General features: G+C 43.8%; 1 protein-coding gene across 1 annotated transcript in view; it reads right to left on the reverse strand.

Annotated features, from left to right (window-relative positions):
• LOC146856337 (intercellular adhesion molecule 1-like) overlaps positions 1-13,400 on the reverse strand; it is a 180,497-nt gene that overhangs the window by 43,766 nt on the left and 123,331 nt on the right. The window contains exon 4 of the mRNA XM_085654440.1: positions 3,547-3,828. Within this exon, the coding sequence (XP_085510566.1) occupies positions 3,547-3,828 (282 nt within the window). The remainder of the gene's footprint in view (positions 1-3,546; positions 3,829-13,400) is intronic.

The following is a 13,400-nucleotide window of genomic DNA, read 5'->3' on the forward strand; positions in this document are numbered from 1 at the left end:
CAGGGACCCTTGAGGGCAGTCAAAGGGGTAAGAGTCGGTCAGTACTGAGTACTTGCAGCTCGGCATGGCCATGGGGCCACGAGTGCAAGACATTCAGTAGCAAGGGAAGCCTCAAAGCTGGGAACCGCTATACCAAGTAATCAACAGAAGTAGAGCTGTCACAGCAGTTGAAAGTAAATTATGACAACCTTGAAGAAACTTTGTGACTGTAAAGATGAAGCCTTGCAGGAATAGGCAAGTTATGGTTATTAATATGCAATAACGAAAAAATGTACACTGTATAACCTGTTATGAATAATGTGTTACATTGTAGTTCAAGATAAGAAAGAACTGAGCATATTAATGACCGATGTCATTGTGTTAACTATGTACCAACTCATGATGAGAATATTCTGTGGCTGTTCTAACACCACAAAATGCCTTGGTGTCCATACTTGACGGGAAAGAAATGCACAACAGGAGGGCCTATGAGGAGCTTGCATAGCTGAGTGGTGGGTTGTACCACCGAGCTGACCAGCTGACCCTAGAGGGAAGGAAGCTAGATCCCCCCGTGGGTGGCAAACAAAGGGCACAGCAGCAGCAGGGTGTGGGAGCGTGCCAAGGCAAAGGATCAGCTGACGACCAATACAAATTTGGGTTCAAAGGGCCCAGGGCCCAGTCAGGAGAGAAGGGCGTGACAACGAGCACCGCCAAAAGACAATGGGACAAGCAGTCCCCAACATTGTCACTGGAAGAAATTGATACCACTCACCCACACCAGTGAATGTGGTGTCGTAGTGGCCGGGAAACAAAGGGGCGGAGTCACAAGGTTTTTAACAATAAATATCTGCACACAAGCATGTAAGAAGGGCAATTGCCTAAACAAGGTCCTTCGGATGCCTTACAGCGGGCACACTTGAGGCAATGGCAGAGACAAGGTGCTTGGGAAGCTTCATGACAGGGACCCTTGAGGGCAGACAAAGGGGTAAGTGATGGTCAGCACTTGGCGGATACAGGATGTGCAGCCCATGCATGGCCACGAATTTGGTAGCAATGTGTTACACTGTAGGGCAAAATAAGCAAGAACTGAGCATATTAATGACCAATGCCATCATGTTAACTATGTGCCAACTTATGATGTGAATAAACTGCAGCCGGTCTAACACCACAAAAGGTCTTGGTGTCCATACTTTATGGGTTAGGCATGAACTGTGGGAGGGCCTGTGAGATACTCGCACAACTTGGAGGGGGGTTAAAATAGCCCCTCATTTATTGCAATGCACATAATCAATTAGAGGGGGAAGGATATAGGCAAACGGCCAATCGCATTCGGTTAGAGAGTGAAACACTGGACTGAGACAAAACTTAATTTAGAAAACCTCAAGCCAATGGCTCAAAGGGGCTGGTCCAAAAAAGTCAATAGTTTGAATGGGCAGGACCCAAAGCTTGCTAAATGGACATTAGAACCAAGAGTTGCCTTTGACAGCTGTGTTGTCAAAACCCAGACCTTAAAATAGAAATCACAGGCCACTTGGGGTAATAACACCTTTACAGCCTTCCTTCTGATGAGGCCCCCCTCGCCGAGCCCACCGAGGGAATGACTGATGAAGAGGAACTCTCTGTTGTATCCTGTGCAGGGATATCACTTTTACTATGTTGTGTAAAGAAGCAGGCGAAGGAATGTTTGTGGTGCTGAGCGTGCTGTAAGTCAATTGTGTTTTTGCTGTCTTGTGGAAGAAGGGAAATGAACAGGGTGCCTGTCTGGGTGAGTTTCATGCAGTGAGTTGAGGATGGAGTTTTGTCTTTGTCTTGTTGTGTAAGGAGAGCAGTGTGTAGATTCTTGGTGTGCTGTGAGCTATCACTTTACTCCTGTGCTTTACTATATTGTTTAAGGAGGGAGGTGTGCTGCGATCTATGTTATTTGCTGAGTACTGTGCTATGTAAGGAAGAAGCAAGGTGTGTGGTATCTCGTTGTGTCATGACCTATGCTGCTGTTGTGCTTTCACTGTGTTGGCAAGATGGGAGGCCCGTAGTGGGCCTGTCTGAACAACTGATGTGTGAGCAATGATGCTGGAGGTGTGCTTTCTTTGTGTTGCATGAGGAGGAAGGAGCTTGGTGTGTCTATTTCAGTGAAGGATCATGTAGTGAGCTTTGCTACTATTGGTTTGGTTTACTGTGCTGTTTAAGGCAAACGTGCGGTATTTTGGTCTTTTGTGAGAACTGATACTGCAGTTGTGCTTTTGCTGTATTGTGTAAAAAGGAGGGTGTGTGGTGTTTAGGTTTACTATCACACTATGTTGTGCAGTAAGGGAGCTAAGGTGCCTCTGTGTATCATGAGTATGATGTTGCTGCTGTGCTTTTTGTGTTGCAAGAAGAAAGAAGTATGTGACAAATGATGTGGTGAGCTCTGATGCAGCAGTTGTACTTTTGCAGTGTTAAATAAGGGGTTGTGCCAGAAGCTATGAAAGTGCAATTGTACTATATGGTGGATGTTGTGTGGTGTATAAGATATCCATGAGCTAAGCTACTGTAGTATTTTTGTTGTGTTGTACAAGGAAAGAGGTATGCTGTGTGGCTGTCAGAGTGATGAGGCTTGGGCTACAATGCTTGAGTTACGCTTTCATTAGGCTGTTTAATGCAGAAGGTTTGTGTTAACTCACTGAGCCATCAGCTATGCTGTTGCAGTAGTGGTTTTGCTGTGCTGTGTAAAAAGGGAGTGGCATGGTGTGGTGCATCCAGTAATGGCACACTGGGAGATGATCTTGCAGAATGTGGTGGGCACGAGGCCTCACTGGCCTTTGAGGGGTGGCACTTGACAGCAGAAGAGGAGCCAGGGCTTGCCAGCTCATAATGGGAAGTGTGATTGCCAGATCACCTTGAAGTGAAATAAAGAAGCTGGTTTTGTACTACATACAGGGTTGGAATCTCTTTTACACCGTCAATCAGGAATCATGAAGGACTTACGGTTCCACCAGATATTTTGGGGCCTGGATCTTTGGGGCCAACCACCCGTGGGTCTTGGGCTAGGTGCTGGTGTAGTTTTGCCAGAAAGCTACAGAGGGTTCCTGCAAACAGTTGTTACAGCTGCAGGTTAAAGTGTTTTGAATCAATGCTAGGAGAGAATAAGGTGCGTAGAACATTTAAGAGATGGAAGGGGCACAGCCGCTGAGTGATGGGGTTCATCATCTCCTTACAGCTATACATCTACTAGGTATAAGGATGACGTTAAGCAAACTGGATATTTGTCAGAGTCCGCATGGCTCATCCACCTCTAATGTTAATTGCAAAGAACTGCTGAGTGGGTGAGGAGGGCTGTTGATGTTATGTTATACTTTATTTATAAAGTACACTGCTACCTTTGGGTTTCCTGGTACCCACTGACCTGGCTGGACTTTGTTCCCCTATCATCTTGTGATCTGTTTGCCTTGAGCTCTTGGTATTGCCGACTCTCAGTCAGCAAAACGTTTTACAAAGAGAAATCACTGCCTCAGGTATAGGGCACTATGGCCCAGTGCCCATGTAATGTGTTCCTAGTTCCCTCGAACACAGTGGTCCAGGTGTACTTACTGAAGATGAGGAGTTCTTTCTTTACTGTTTTGTTGATATCACCAACTCTCGCTATGCACTCCAGCGAATAATTCCCCGGCTTAGCAGCCAGCACCACTGCTTCTACGCTTTTAACATCACCATTCCAGAGTTCCATCGTGTTATTTAGCACCTCTTCTTTCAGTATCAGCTCTATCTGTGTCTCCTCAATGGGGAAAGCATTGGCCACTTTACACTTGGCGGTGACATTCGACCCTTTCTCGATGACACCCGGGACATCAATTTCGGGGTCTTCCGGTAAACCTGTAGCGGACAACGAAAAACACATTGCAGTATAAAATTGAGAAAGCATGAGAGAATGGAAGACTGACATCAATACCACATTATGATTTCTACAGCTGTAATATTTGCACCCTCCCTGCATGTTCCAAAGTACCTCAGTTTTCGTTAAATGATATCCCACCAGCAAAACAATTTATCATCTACTCTATGAGTTAGTGTATGACTATTGTCAGTGTTCATTTTGGAATGAAAAACAATCTCTGACCAGCAGTTTACACTCATTTTTAATGGGGCACTCAATTCTTGTAGAGTCAAGCCAACATTTTACACTAAATTTCAATCAAATTAAAAGAGTATATATTTTCCTACTATGAGTCTCCAAATTACTCTTTCTCTGCCAAGCATTTCATTGAGTGTAATATGCAGGACCTCTGATCCGAAAGGGGGTGGCTTTAAATAGAATAAGCCTAATAATAATGCTTGTTGAGCACTCTAATTAAAATCTGACCAGCATGTTACACTCAGTTTTAATCAAAAATGTTACATCTTCTCTCCTGTCGATCACTCATCACTGGGTTCCTTCCTGCCTGCACCTAGTGCATGATAGTAGGGGGTCGACTGGGAGCAGGAAGAGTGAGCTGTGTCTAATGGTGAGCGAAATAATCCGTTCTGCTGTGGACTTGACAGAATTTTGCCGACTCCGTGTTATTCTCGTAACGAGGAGTTCTGACTAAATTCCACCAATTGCTGTGTGGCAGAATGTTTTTCTTGCATGCACCAAAAATGTAAGTTGGTAAGTGTGAGCCAGATTTGGCATTCCCTAGCGATATGTTCATTCTCTAGGAGGAATTCTGTGAGATTATTCCATCGTGAGAGGTCACGACCATTCGCGGTCAGAAGGCTGTTGCTCGAGTAGGAAATCTACTCAAGGCCAGCAAATTCAACTTGAGTAGCTGTGCCCTTTGGTGCACCGTGTGGTGCTGTTTGCGCTGATTTTTCAGCATGAAACGTGCTCCAGGTGCTAAATGTCAACACGAGCAGTGCAACGTGCCTATTTCTGCCCTTTGGCGGAACTCTGCGGAATCTATTTGTAACTCCACAGAATTCCTTGAGTCGAATCCCGTGAAATCCGCCACCCCTATACATGCCCCAAGATGCAAGGGCTGATCTCACACCCAGGTTGTGTATTTGTTTCTTTGACAATATAGCAAAGTGAAGGATATTAACATGCAATAATATTGTGTTCAATGCATCACCTACTAATACTTCGTCATAATAAGTGTGGGATTACTATTTTTAACATCATATTCTTTACCTAACCCTATTAACTGTTATGTTCACCGAATATACTTATCCTGCAATGTAGTGGTCAGGTCGATGTGGTGGATTCTAAACTATTGTCATGTGATATAATGCATGCAATATAGTGGAGATATAGCCCCAATATGGTATTGCCTTTCACCACCCGCCACCTATGCCCATCCCCAAAGCAGAATCTAAGAAAATAGAGGAGGAGCCATGGGTTGGCTGTCCTAAAATGAGAGCAAACTGCTCATAATAATAGACGTAGTTTTAGTTTAAACTCAAATCCATGTAGAAATCCGCCCAATGAGAGGCGCTGCACCCATAAAGCTCTGATTGCAGTATATGGGCTGGAGGAATTAGTCAGTTCAGTAATGCCTCAATCATGAAATACCATTGCTGTTTCCACAGAGGAGCAATACATAAAAGGCGCATTGATTTATTTTTTAACTTTAGATCAAAAACACAAACACTGAGTGGTACCTTGTATGTTCAATGTGCATTAAACATCTCAAGTTGAAACATAAGCAAATTAATTAAATATAATTCTGGCTATGAATCACTTATTTAATATATTACCCCCTCCTCACTCCCTCGCTTCAATTCATAACAATATGAGGCAGTCCTACCTCAATAGACACCACACCCCTTCCATTTAAACTCATAAAAGCTCCTCCCTTACACCGCTTCTCCTGTTTGTTTTCTCTCTTGATCACCCTACCTGACAGTGGTGGCAGAGCCGTGTTGATATAACTCAGAACTGAAAGTTTATGTGAAGTCTTGTTAGAGAGGTTTGGGCAATATTTTTTGGACTGGGCATCTCTGTGGGGCAGGGTGGTTGTGAAGGAACACCAGTAAAGATGCAGTTTGTTGCTGTATGGTGATGACAGCCAAGTGCAACTTCCTATGCAGCTGAGACAGAGTCCGGCCGGCTTATGTGCGGCAGAGGCTGCATGTCCGGGTGAAAGGTGACGGGCAGGTCTGCAATCATATCTGGACCAACAAGAGCAGTGCAGGGGACTTTCTGGGTAGGGTGCAGAGGCGCCCAAAAGCTAAGAGTCTCGACAGGCAAATTTCCCACAAATGCATCAAGTTTACTGAATTGTTGCCATCTTTGTTGATTGGTCAGTCTTATCTCACACTGGATTGAGCAGAGAGTTGAAAGGTTAAATCTTTGATTGCTTGAAGCTTATACTGACGTACACTATTTTAGCTTTCCGATCTGCCTTTCAAATGTCATTTGCTTTCCTACCATGGAGGGGAAACAACCTTGCAAAAGGAAGCATGTTATTTCTACATCTCAGGCAATGAGGGCCAATTCAGGCAAGGAGACCCAGGTCTAGAGAGTTGGGATCTCCCCTGAGGATGTTTCAGTCTTAATGACTCCTGCGGATGTGCAAAACATGACTGACGAACCTGTCTCAAAGGCAGTGGCAGCTAGTTTTAAGGCTAAGTTAAAGAAGAGAGTGAAAAGACCAAGATCTGCATTGCCACACTCTTCTTATAACTTTAATGCAGGAACTCCTTCAACTGAATCAGGAAAATGTAAGAGAAGGGAAGAGATGATGGGTGTTTTGTCTCATGCTATGCAGAATCTGGGGTTTCCTCCTGTCCAAGGGTAGGCTGACGAGGAAGGGTTGTTACATCAATATGTTAAACCCTCTTCCATGGTAATGCCCTTCCATGGCAGGATAAAAGAGTCTTGTCTGAGTGGGAAACAATCATTACAACGCACTACATTTACAACGCAGTCATCATAAGGCAACAGCTTTTACATCACATGCCATTACAACGCAGCCATTACAACTCATGTCACTACAACGCATGCCAATACAATGCATGCCACTACAACGCATGCCATTACAAAGCATTATAAGGTAAGTAATGGGGAATAGCAATTTTTAACCCTACACTATCCAACACTTACCCTACTGTTGCACTAACTGGAGTGGGAATAGTAATTTTTAACCCTACACTATCCAACACTTACCCTACTGTTGCACTCACTGGAGTGGGAATAGTAATTTTTAACCCTACACTATCCAACACTTGCCCTACTGTTGCCCTAAAAATATTATGCATTGTAATGGTACGTGTTGTAATGGAATGTGTTGTAAGTGTAGTTTCAAAAAATGAGTTGTGATGGCATGTGTTGTAAAATCATATGCTGTAACGGATATTGCGATGTAAAAACCACGTTGGAAAGGCATGCGTTGTAAATGTTTGCGTTGTAACGTGTCCTATTCGTGATGATGCCTCACCACATTCTATCAAAGTGGATGCTATCCTTAAAGCTTTGGTAGGGAAGAATACAAAAATTCATTGGATTGCACTCTATCTAAGGCCACGGCTAAAAGGGTGGATTCTGCCCAAAAGAAGATATTTTCAGCATAGAATCTAGTCTTGAAGATGAGTATATACTCGGCTTCTGTAGCCTATTTGTTAGTCAGAGACTTTGACAATTTACATAAAGAAATCCAAAAAAGTACAGGCAGTGCAGAGTTGTTTGGAAATCTGATGAGGCAGAAAAGTAATCTCTGATGAAAATTCCATTCAATGTTAAGATGCTATTTGGTGAGCAATTAGATAGCATGATTACTAAGGCCTTTAAGAACCGCAAACATGCTCTTCTGTATAAAGGAAAATCTTCATCATCTGGCAGAAAGGAATGAACTATTCGTCAAGGCCTTCTCCAAAGAGAGATTACACAAGTTGGTCTGATAGAAAGAAAAATACCAGCCAAGAAAATCCTATGCAAAGGCTGACTTCTCCAAACAGCCAACACAAAGCAAAAAGAAGCCCTGGCAGTGATGGAAGTCACAAGAGCCTAGTGGGAGCAAGAATTTATCATTTTCTTCATGTTTGAGGAAAAAAAAACAATTTCAGACTGCTGGATTCTAGGTGTAGTAAAAATGGCTACACAATAGATTTTGTGCAGTGGCCTCTAGATACAGGAACTATAGTAACTTGGATCCCACTGTACCATATGAAGAGAGAGAATCTTCAAATATGAATGCAAGCATTGTTATGCAAGTCAGAGATGGTCCCAGTGCCGAAAGAGGAAAGGGGCAAAGTGACCTTTTTGATTTTGTTTGTAACACCAAAGTTTTCAGGGTCTTTAGACTAGACTTCAAATGGGTAAATACCTGAGTAAAAACTACCCATTTCATGTTGGTAACTTTGCAGGCTGTAATTCCTATGGTCAACAAAGGAGATATTCTGAGTTCAGTAGATCTGCAAGACGCCTATCTGAGCATCCCCATCAGCGAGTCTAATCAAAGATTTCTGACATTCGCCATTGAAGACCAACATTTTCAGTTCAGGGTTCTACCCTTCATGTTAAAATATTCCCCAAGAGTTTTTTTATGTGAATGTAGCCCCTTTAGTTTCTCTTCTTCACAAGGATGAAATCAACATTAATCCGTATTTGGATGATTGGTTGGTCCAGAGGGTGTCAGAGGAACAGGTATCTCTGCATACACAAAGACTTCTCTCGGTCCTGCAAGACCACAGTGTTTTAGCCAACTGGGATAAATCAAGTTTATTACCTACAGAAGATCTGTGTTTCATGAGAGCAATGTTTCAAACAACTCTGGCCATTGTTTTTCTTCCAGAGAATCTCATCTTGAAGATCAAGTCTCAGATAAAGGATCACATGACTCAAAAGGCACATAAAGTACCATCTTGGATGCAGGTCCAGGGGTACATATCCGCCGTAATCTTTCTGGTCCCCTGGGCTAGAGTCCATCTGCACTGGTTGATGAGGCTGCTGCTGAAAAAATAGTGTCTGATCACTTTCGATCTGAACAAGAGAGTACGAATGAATCAACTGATGAAAGGGGGACTTTCTTGGTGGCTGAACAATGAGAATATAAAGAAGGGAGTTCTTTTATATCCGTATCCGGTAGTGATTATCACTACAGATGCAATTCTGCTAGTTTGGGAAGCCTGGCTAAGAGTCGGACCAAACCAGGGCTGTTGTCCCTAGCTCAAAGTCAGAATTCTTCAAATTGGAGGGAGCTAGAGGTCATAGACAGGTCTTAAGGAAATTGCCCAGTTTGGTCTGGGGAAGACATGTTCTGATATGGAGGGACAATATTATAGCCAGAGCATTTATCAACAGAAGGGGCATAAGATCATAATCTTTGGAAATGATCTCAGATAGTCTGTTCAACTGGGCTCAGACAACAGTGGAATCTTTAGTGGTGATTCGTGTGCAGGGAGGAGTCAACAACTCTGTAGCAGTAGCAGACAACCTGAGTCGGGTGATCCCTAATTCTGTCCACTTTTCTCAACATCCCGAATTTGCAATCAACTAGTTCAGAGATAGGGGTTGCTTGTAGTGGAGCTTTTTGCTGCAGTGAAAGGTGCAAGGTTTCTGAAATATGGATTGTAGGTCCATCGCAGTCTGGTTTAGGAAAAATATGTTAAGGTGAACAAGGGCTAGTATTGTTCAAGTTATAATATTTGGGAAAGATGGAGCAACTATGGGCCTAACGATGGATCAGGGTCTAGAATTTTCAAAAGATAGAGCAACTATGGGCCTGCCGGTATCCACATTGAGTGTTTGATAGGCGACCATTAAACATTCAGAAGCTTTTGGGGAATTTTCAAAGATAAGGAAGATCTAGTGCTTCGTCTTGTTAGGGTCTCATTAACATCAATCTTGCTCTCCATAAGCAATTTCCAACATAGGATTTAGAACTGGTTTTAGACGTTTCAGTTGGACCTCCCTTTGAACCTCTCAATAAGGTTGATTTGAGATATTTACCTTTAAAACTGTTCTTTTTATTTGCAATCACATTACCGAGGAGGTTGATGAACTGAGGATCCTTTCTTGTATATACCCATACTGTAAAATGTTCCAGGACAGTGTAGTCTTAAGACTGTTGACTTCTTTTACCCCAAAAATGAACTCATTGTTTCATAGAAACCAAGAGTTAATCTTACCAGAGTTGTTTCCTTTGCCTTCTTCACAGGAGGAGCAGAAACCACATTTACTATATGTTAGGAGGGATCTCCTAATTTATTAAATGCATCTGTTCCCTAGATGGTCTCATTCAAAGTGCATACATTTCTCTGATGGCTCATGTCCTGAAGAAGGATCTTTAATATCGCTATAGCTGCTGAAACAGCCCTATATAATGCAGACAAATGTCAGCCTCACAAATTCCTAAACTGACAAGGTGGCATACCAAATCCGACTAGAAAAAAATGCTTTTATTAGTCAGGTCAGATTTGTTTGATCTTCCCATGGTAATGCTACAATCTCAAAGATACCCTGCTGGCATTGCTATTTTTAATATTCGCTATTGTTTTACAGAATGGAGAACTTCTGCCCTCTTTCCCTTTTACCCTCATTTCTCCAGCCATTTCCTCACATATCCTCTTGGCCAGTCTTGCTCTCTTGTTTCACACTTCCGGACATTTACGAATTCTTATTCTTTGTGTTACGCGTTTTATACTCCCTTATGTCCTTGATCGTCCTTTCCTTCTCTTTTGCACTCCCTTGCTCTAATCCCCCCTTTATTCCTTCATTATTGTCTTTGGTCATCTATCTCGTCCTCATCTCTTACCCCCTATTCTTGTTTCCTGGAGCAGTTGGATGTTAAAGGTATACCACTGCAAACTTTTCTTTTATTTCCCAAAAATGTTCTTCCATCCTTTTATAAATTAATTGTTATTACTATTCCTATTTTAATCGAAATTGTAAGCAATTTCCAAGCTTTTTTCGATCTGTTCTGATCCGGACATTCAAGTCTAACATAGTAAAATGTAAATTTTCTCTAATTTATTCTTGATAATTGGCCATTCGTCAAGTTAACATTTAATCAATCTGTATTCGCTATGCCTACTTTTCCGAATCTGACTTTCATCAGAATTCCAACGCCCTGCAGTAGAATGTCAACATCAGAGTGTCTTTCGATATTTCGTTTACTTTGGGGATCGTATAAAGCAGCCTCCGGAGACCACTTTGTGGGGAAGGGAAACACTCCTGCAGCGCCTGTCACTTCCCAGCTCACCCAGGTTAATTGCAGTAGGCACAGGAAGGATTCAAGACAGAGAAAGAGGGGTAGGGAGGGAGGAGGAAAGTAGACAGGAAGCAATCAGATAGGGAGAAGAGAGAGGGAAAGAAAGAAACGAGTGAATGTGTGCATGGAAAGAGAGAGATAGCACGAACGTGCAAGTAAGCAGGGCCGGACTGGGAACCAAAACCGGCCCTGGCAAAGTGCTCGGCCGGCCCCCCCGGGGATTGAGGGTGCCGCCGAGCTCTTTGCGAGGGCCGGTTTTCGGCCGGTTTTGTTACAGGGACGATAACGGCCCTGTAACAAAACCGGCCCCCGCCCTTGCGGCGCACCGGGGGATTGCCCGGTGCCCTACGGCCAGTCCGGCCCTGCAGGTAAGAGCGGTGGGCGGTGAGGCCAGGTTGGGGAGATTTGGAGAGACGACTATGAGCGAAAATATATTATTTATTCACTTTTCCCTCTGCGTCGTCTCTCGCTATCCATTTACACCTGGCCCCACCGCTCTTACCTGCACGGGCCGCGGCTGTGCGAAGAGATGAAAGGAGCAGGGTGGGTTAGAGCATTTTTGCAAGGGCTGCTTTTGGCTCCCCAGTCCCGCCCTAAACAGTAGCCACCTCAGAGCACCGTGGTGGTAGCTGAGTTGGTGTTAAAAGGTATGTAGGTTTTTTGTCTCATCCCAAACCACGTTTGTAGCATCACACATGCCCTAGAACATGTTCTCCACCCGTGGTCTCTTTGTGCCATGGACGGATTACATAGGATTTTGTGCGGCTTACCAGTGATGGCTAAAACACACTGCAACGGAGCTAAACTTTTTTCAGTTTTTTAAACTCTGTTAATTAAAACAAAGAAATTATGTGCATGAGGAAACACTGTTACACAAAGTTAGTATAAAATATTTAGCTACAATAAACCTCAAAGTCATTAGTATTGACAGGACTAAAGCGAGTTATGCCAAGAAAAGGTCGGGTAAAATGGCAGGAGAGGAGAGAGGAAAGAAAATAGTCACCTCTTCTAGGCAAGGATTGTTTAAAATTGTCTCATCTTCTAGGCAAGCATTGTTTAAAATTGTCTCATCTTCTAGGCAAGCATTGTTTAAAATTGCCTCATCTTCTAGGCAAGAATTGTTTAAAATTGTCTCATCTTCTAGGCAAGCATCTTCTAGGCAAGCATTGTTTAAAATTGTCTCATCTTCTAGGCAAGCATTGTTTAAAATTGTCTCATCTTCTAGGCAAGCATTGTTTAAAATTGTCTCATCTTCTAGGCAAGCATCTTCAAGGCAAGCATTGTTTAAAATTGTCTCATCTTCTAGGCAAGCATCTTCAAGGCAAGCATTGTTTAAAATTGTCTCATCTTCTAGGCAAGCATTGTTTAAAATTGTCTCATCTTCTAGGCAAGCATTGTTTAAAAGTGTCACCTCTTCGATGCAAGAATTGTTTTATGGTCAGGAAATGCGGCCTAGCAGCTAGAGGGGAGGACCCTAGGGCTGGGTAAGCAGGCTTGAATCCGAACCTCTGCTCAAAATCCTGCACTCCTGGACAAATTATTTAGGCTCAGGTTTTACAAAGAGTTTATGCAATGCAGGGCAGCAAGAAAAGTTGCTGCAATTTGTTGCATGCAGTAGCGGCCCACCCCCTGCCAAAGTGGGAGGGCGGGCCGGGCAAGAGGAGGGAGGTGGGGAGGGTTTTGCGGGTGAAAAAATTAAAAAATAAAAACGAAAATAAACGTACCTTGAGGCCGCAGTTTCTCCTACGAATCGCCTCGTCCTCCTTCTGGTCCTGTGCACAGGCTCCCAGCCTGCCCATCAGCGAATCCTGAAGATGCTCTGGCAGGAAAGTAGCTTCAGGATTGGCAGGAGCGCTGGCAACTTGCACTCCCAGGCAGACTGGGAGCCTGTGTCCACCACTCCCCCATCACCAGTCATCCCTTGGACCCGCCCCCAAGACTCATTAGAGTCCTGGGGGCAGGTCCAGGGGATAAAAATAAAACGATACCTGCTTTATTATCGTTTATCTTCTGCTGGTGGGGGGGGGGGGAGGGGGAAAGGGGGGGCGGCGCCCCACTGCCCTAATGGAGTGGCCGCCCCTGCGAAACTGGAGAGAGCAGAATAGCGTCATAACAACATAGAAGCTCTCTCCCTGCGCTGCCACACTTTCAGCAGCCTTGCGCCAACACAGGCACCCTTGTATAGTGCAAGGGTGTCTGCATTGTGGTCAGCATAGTTTTTTGTGCAGGAAGGTGTTCCTCCTGCACAAAACTATGATT

This window comes from Triturus cristatus, chromosome 4_1, assembly GCF_964204655.1.
Source record: "Triturus cristatus chromosome 4_1, aTriCri1.1, whole genome shotgun sequence".
Taxonomy (NCBI): domain Eukaryota; kingdom Metazoa; phylum Chordata; class Amphibia; order Caudata; family Salamandridae; genus Triturus; species Triturus cristatus.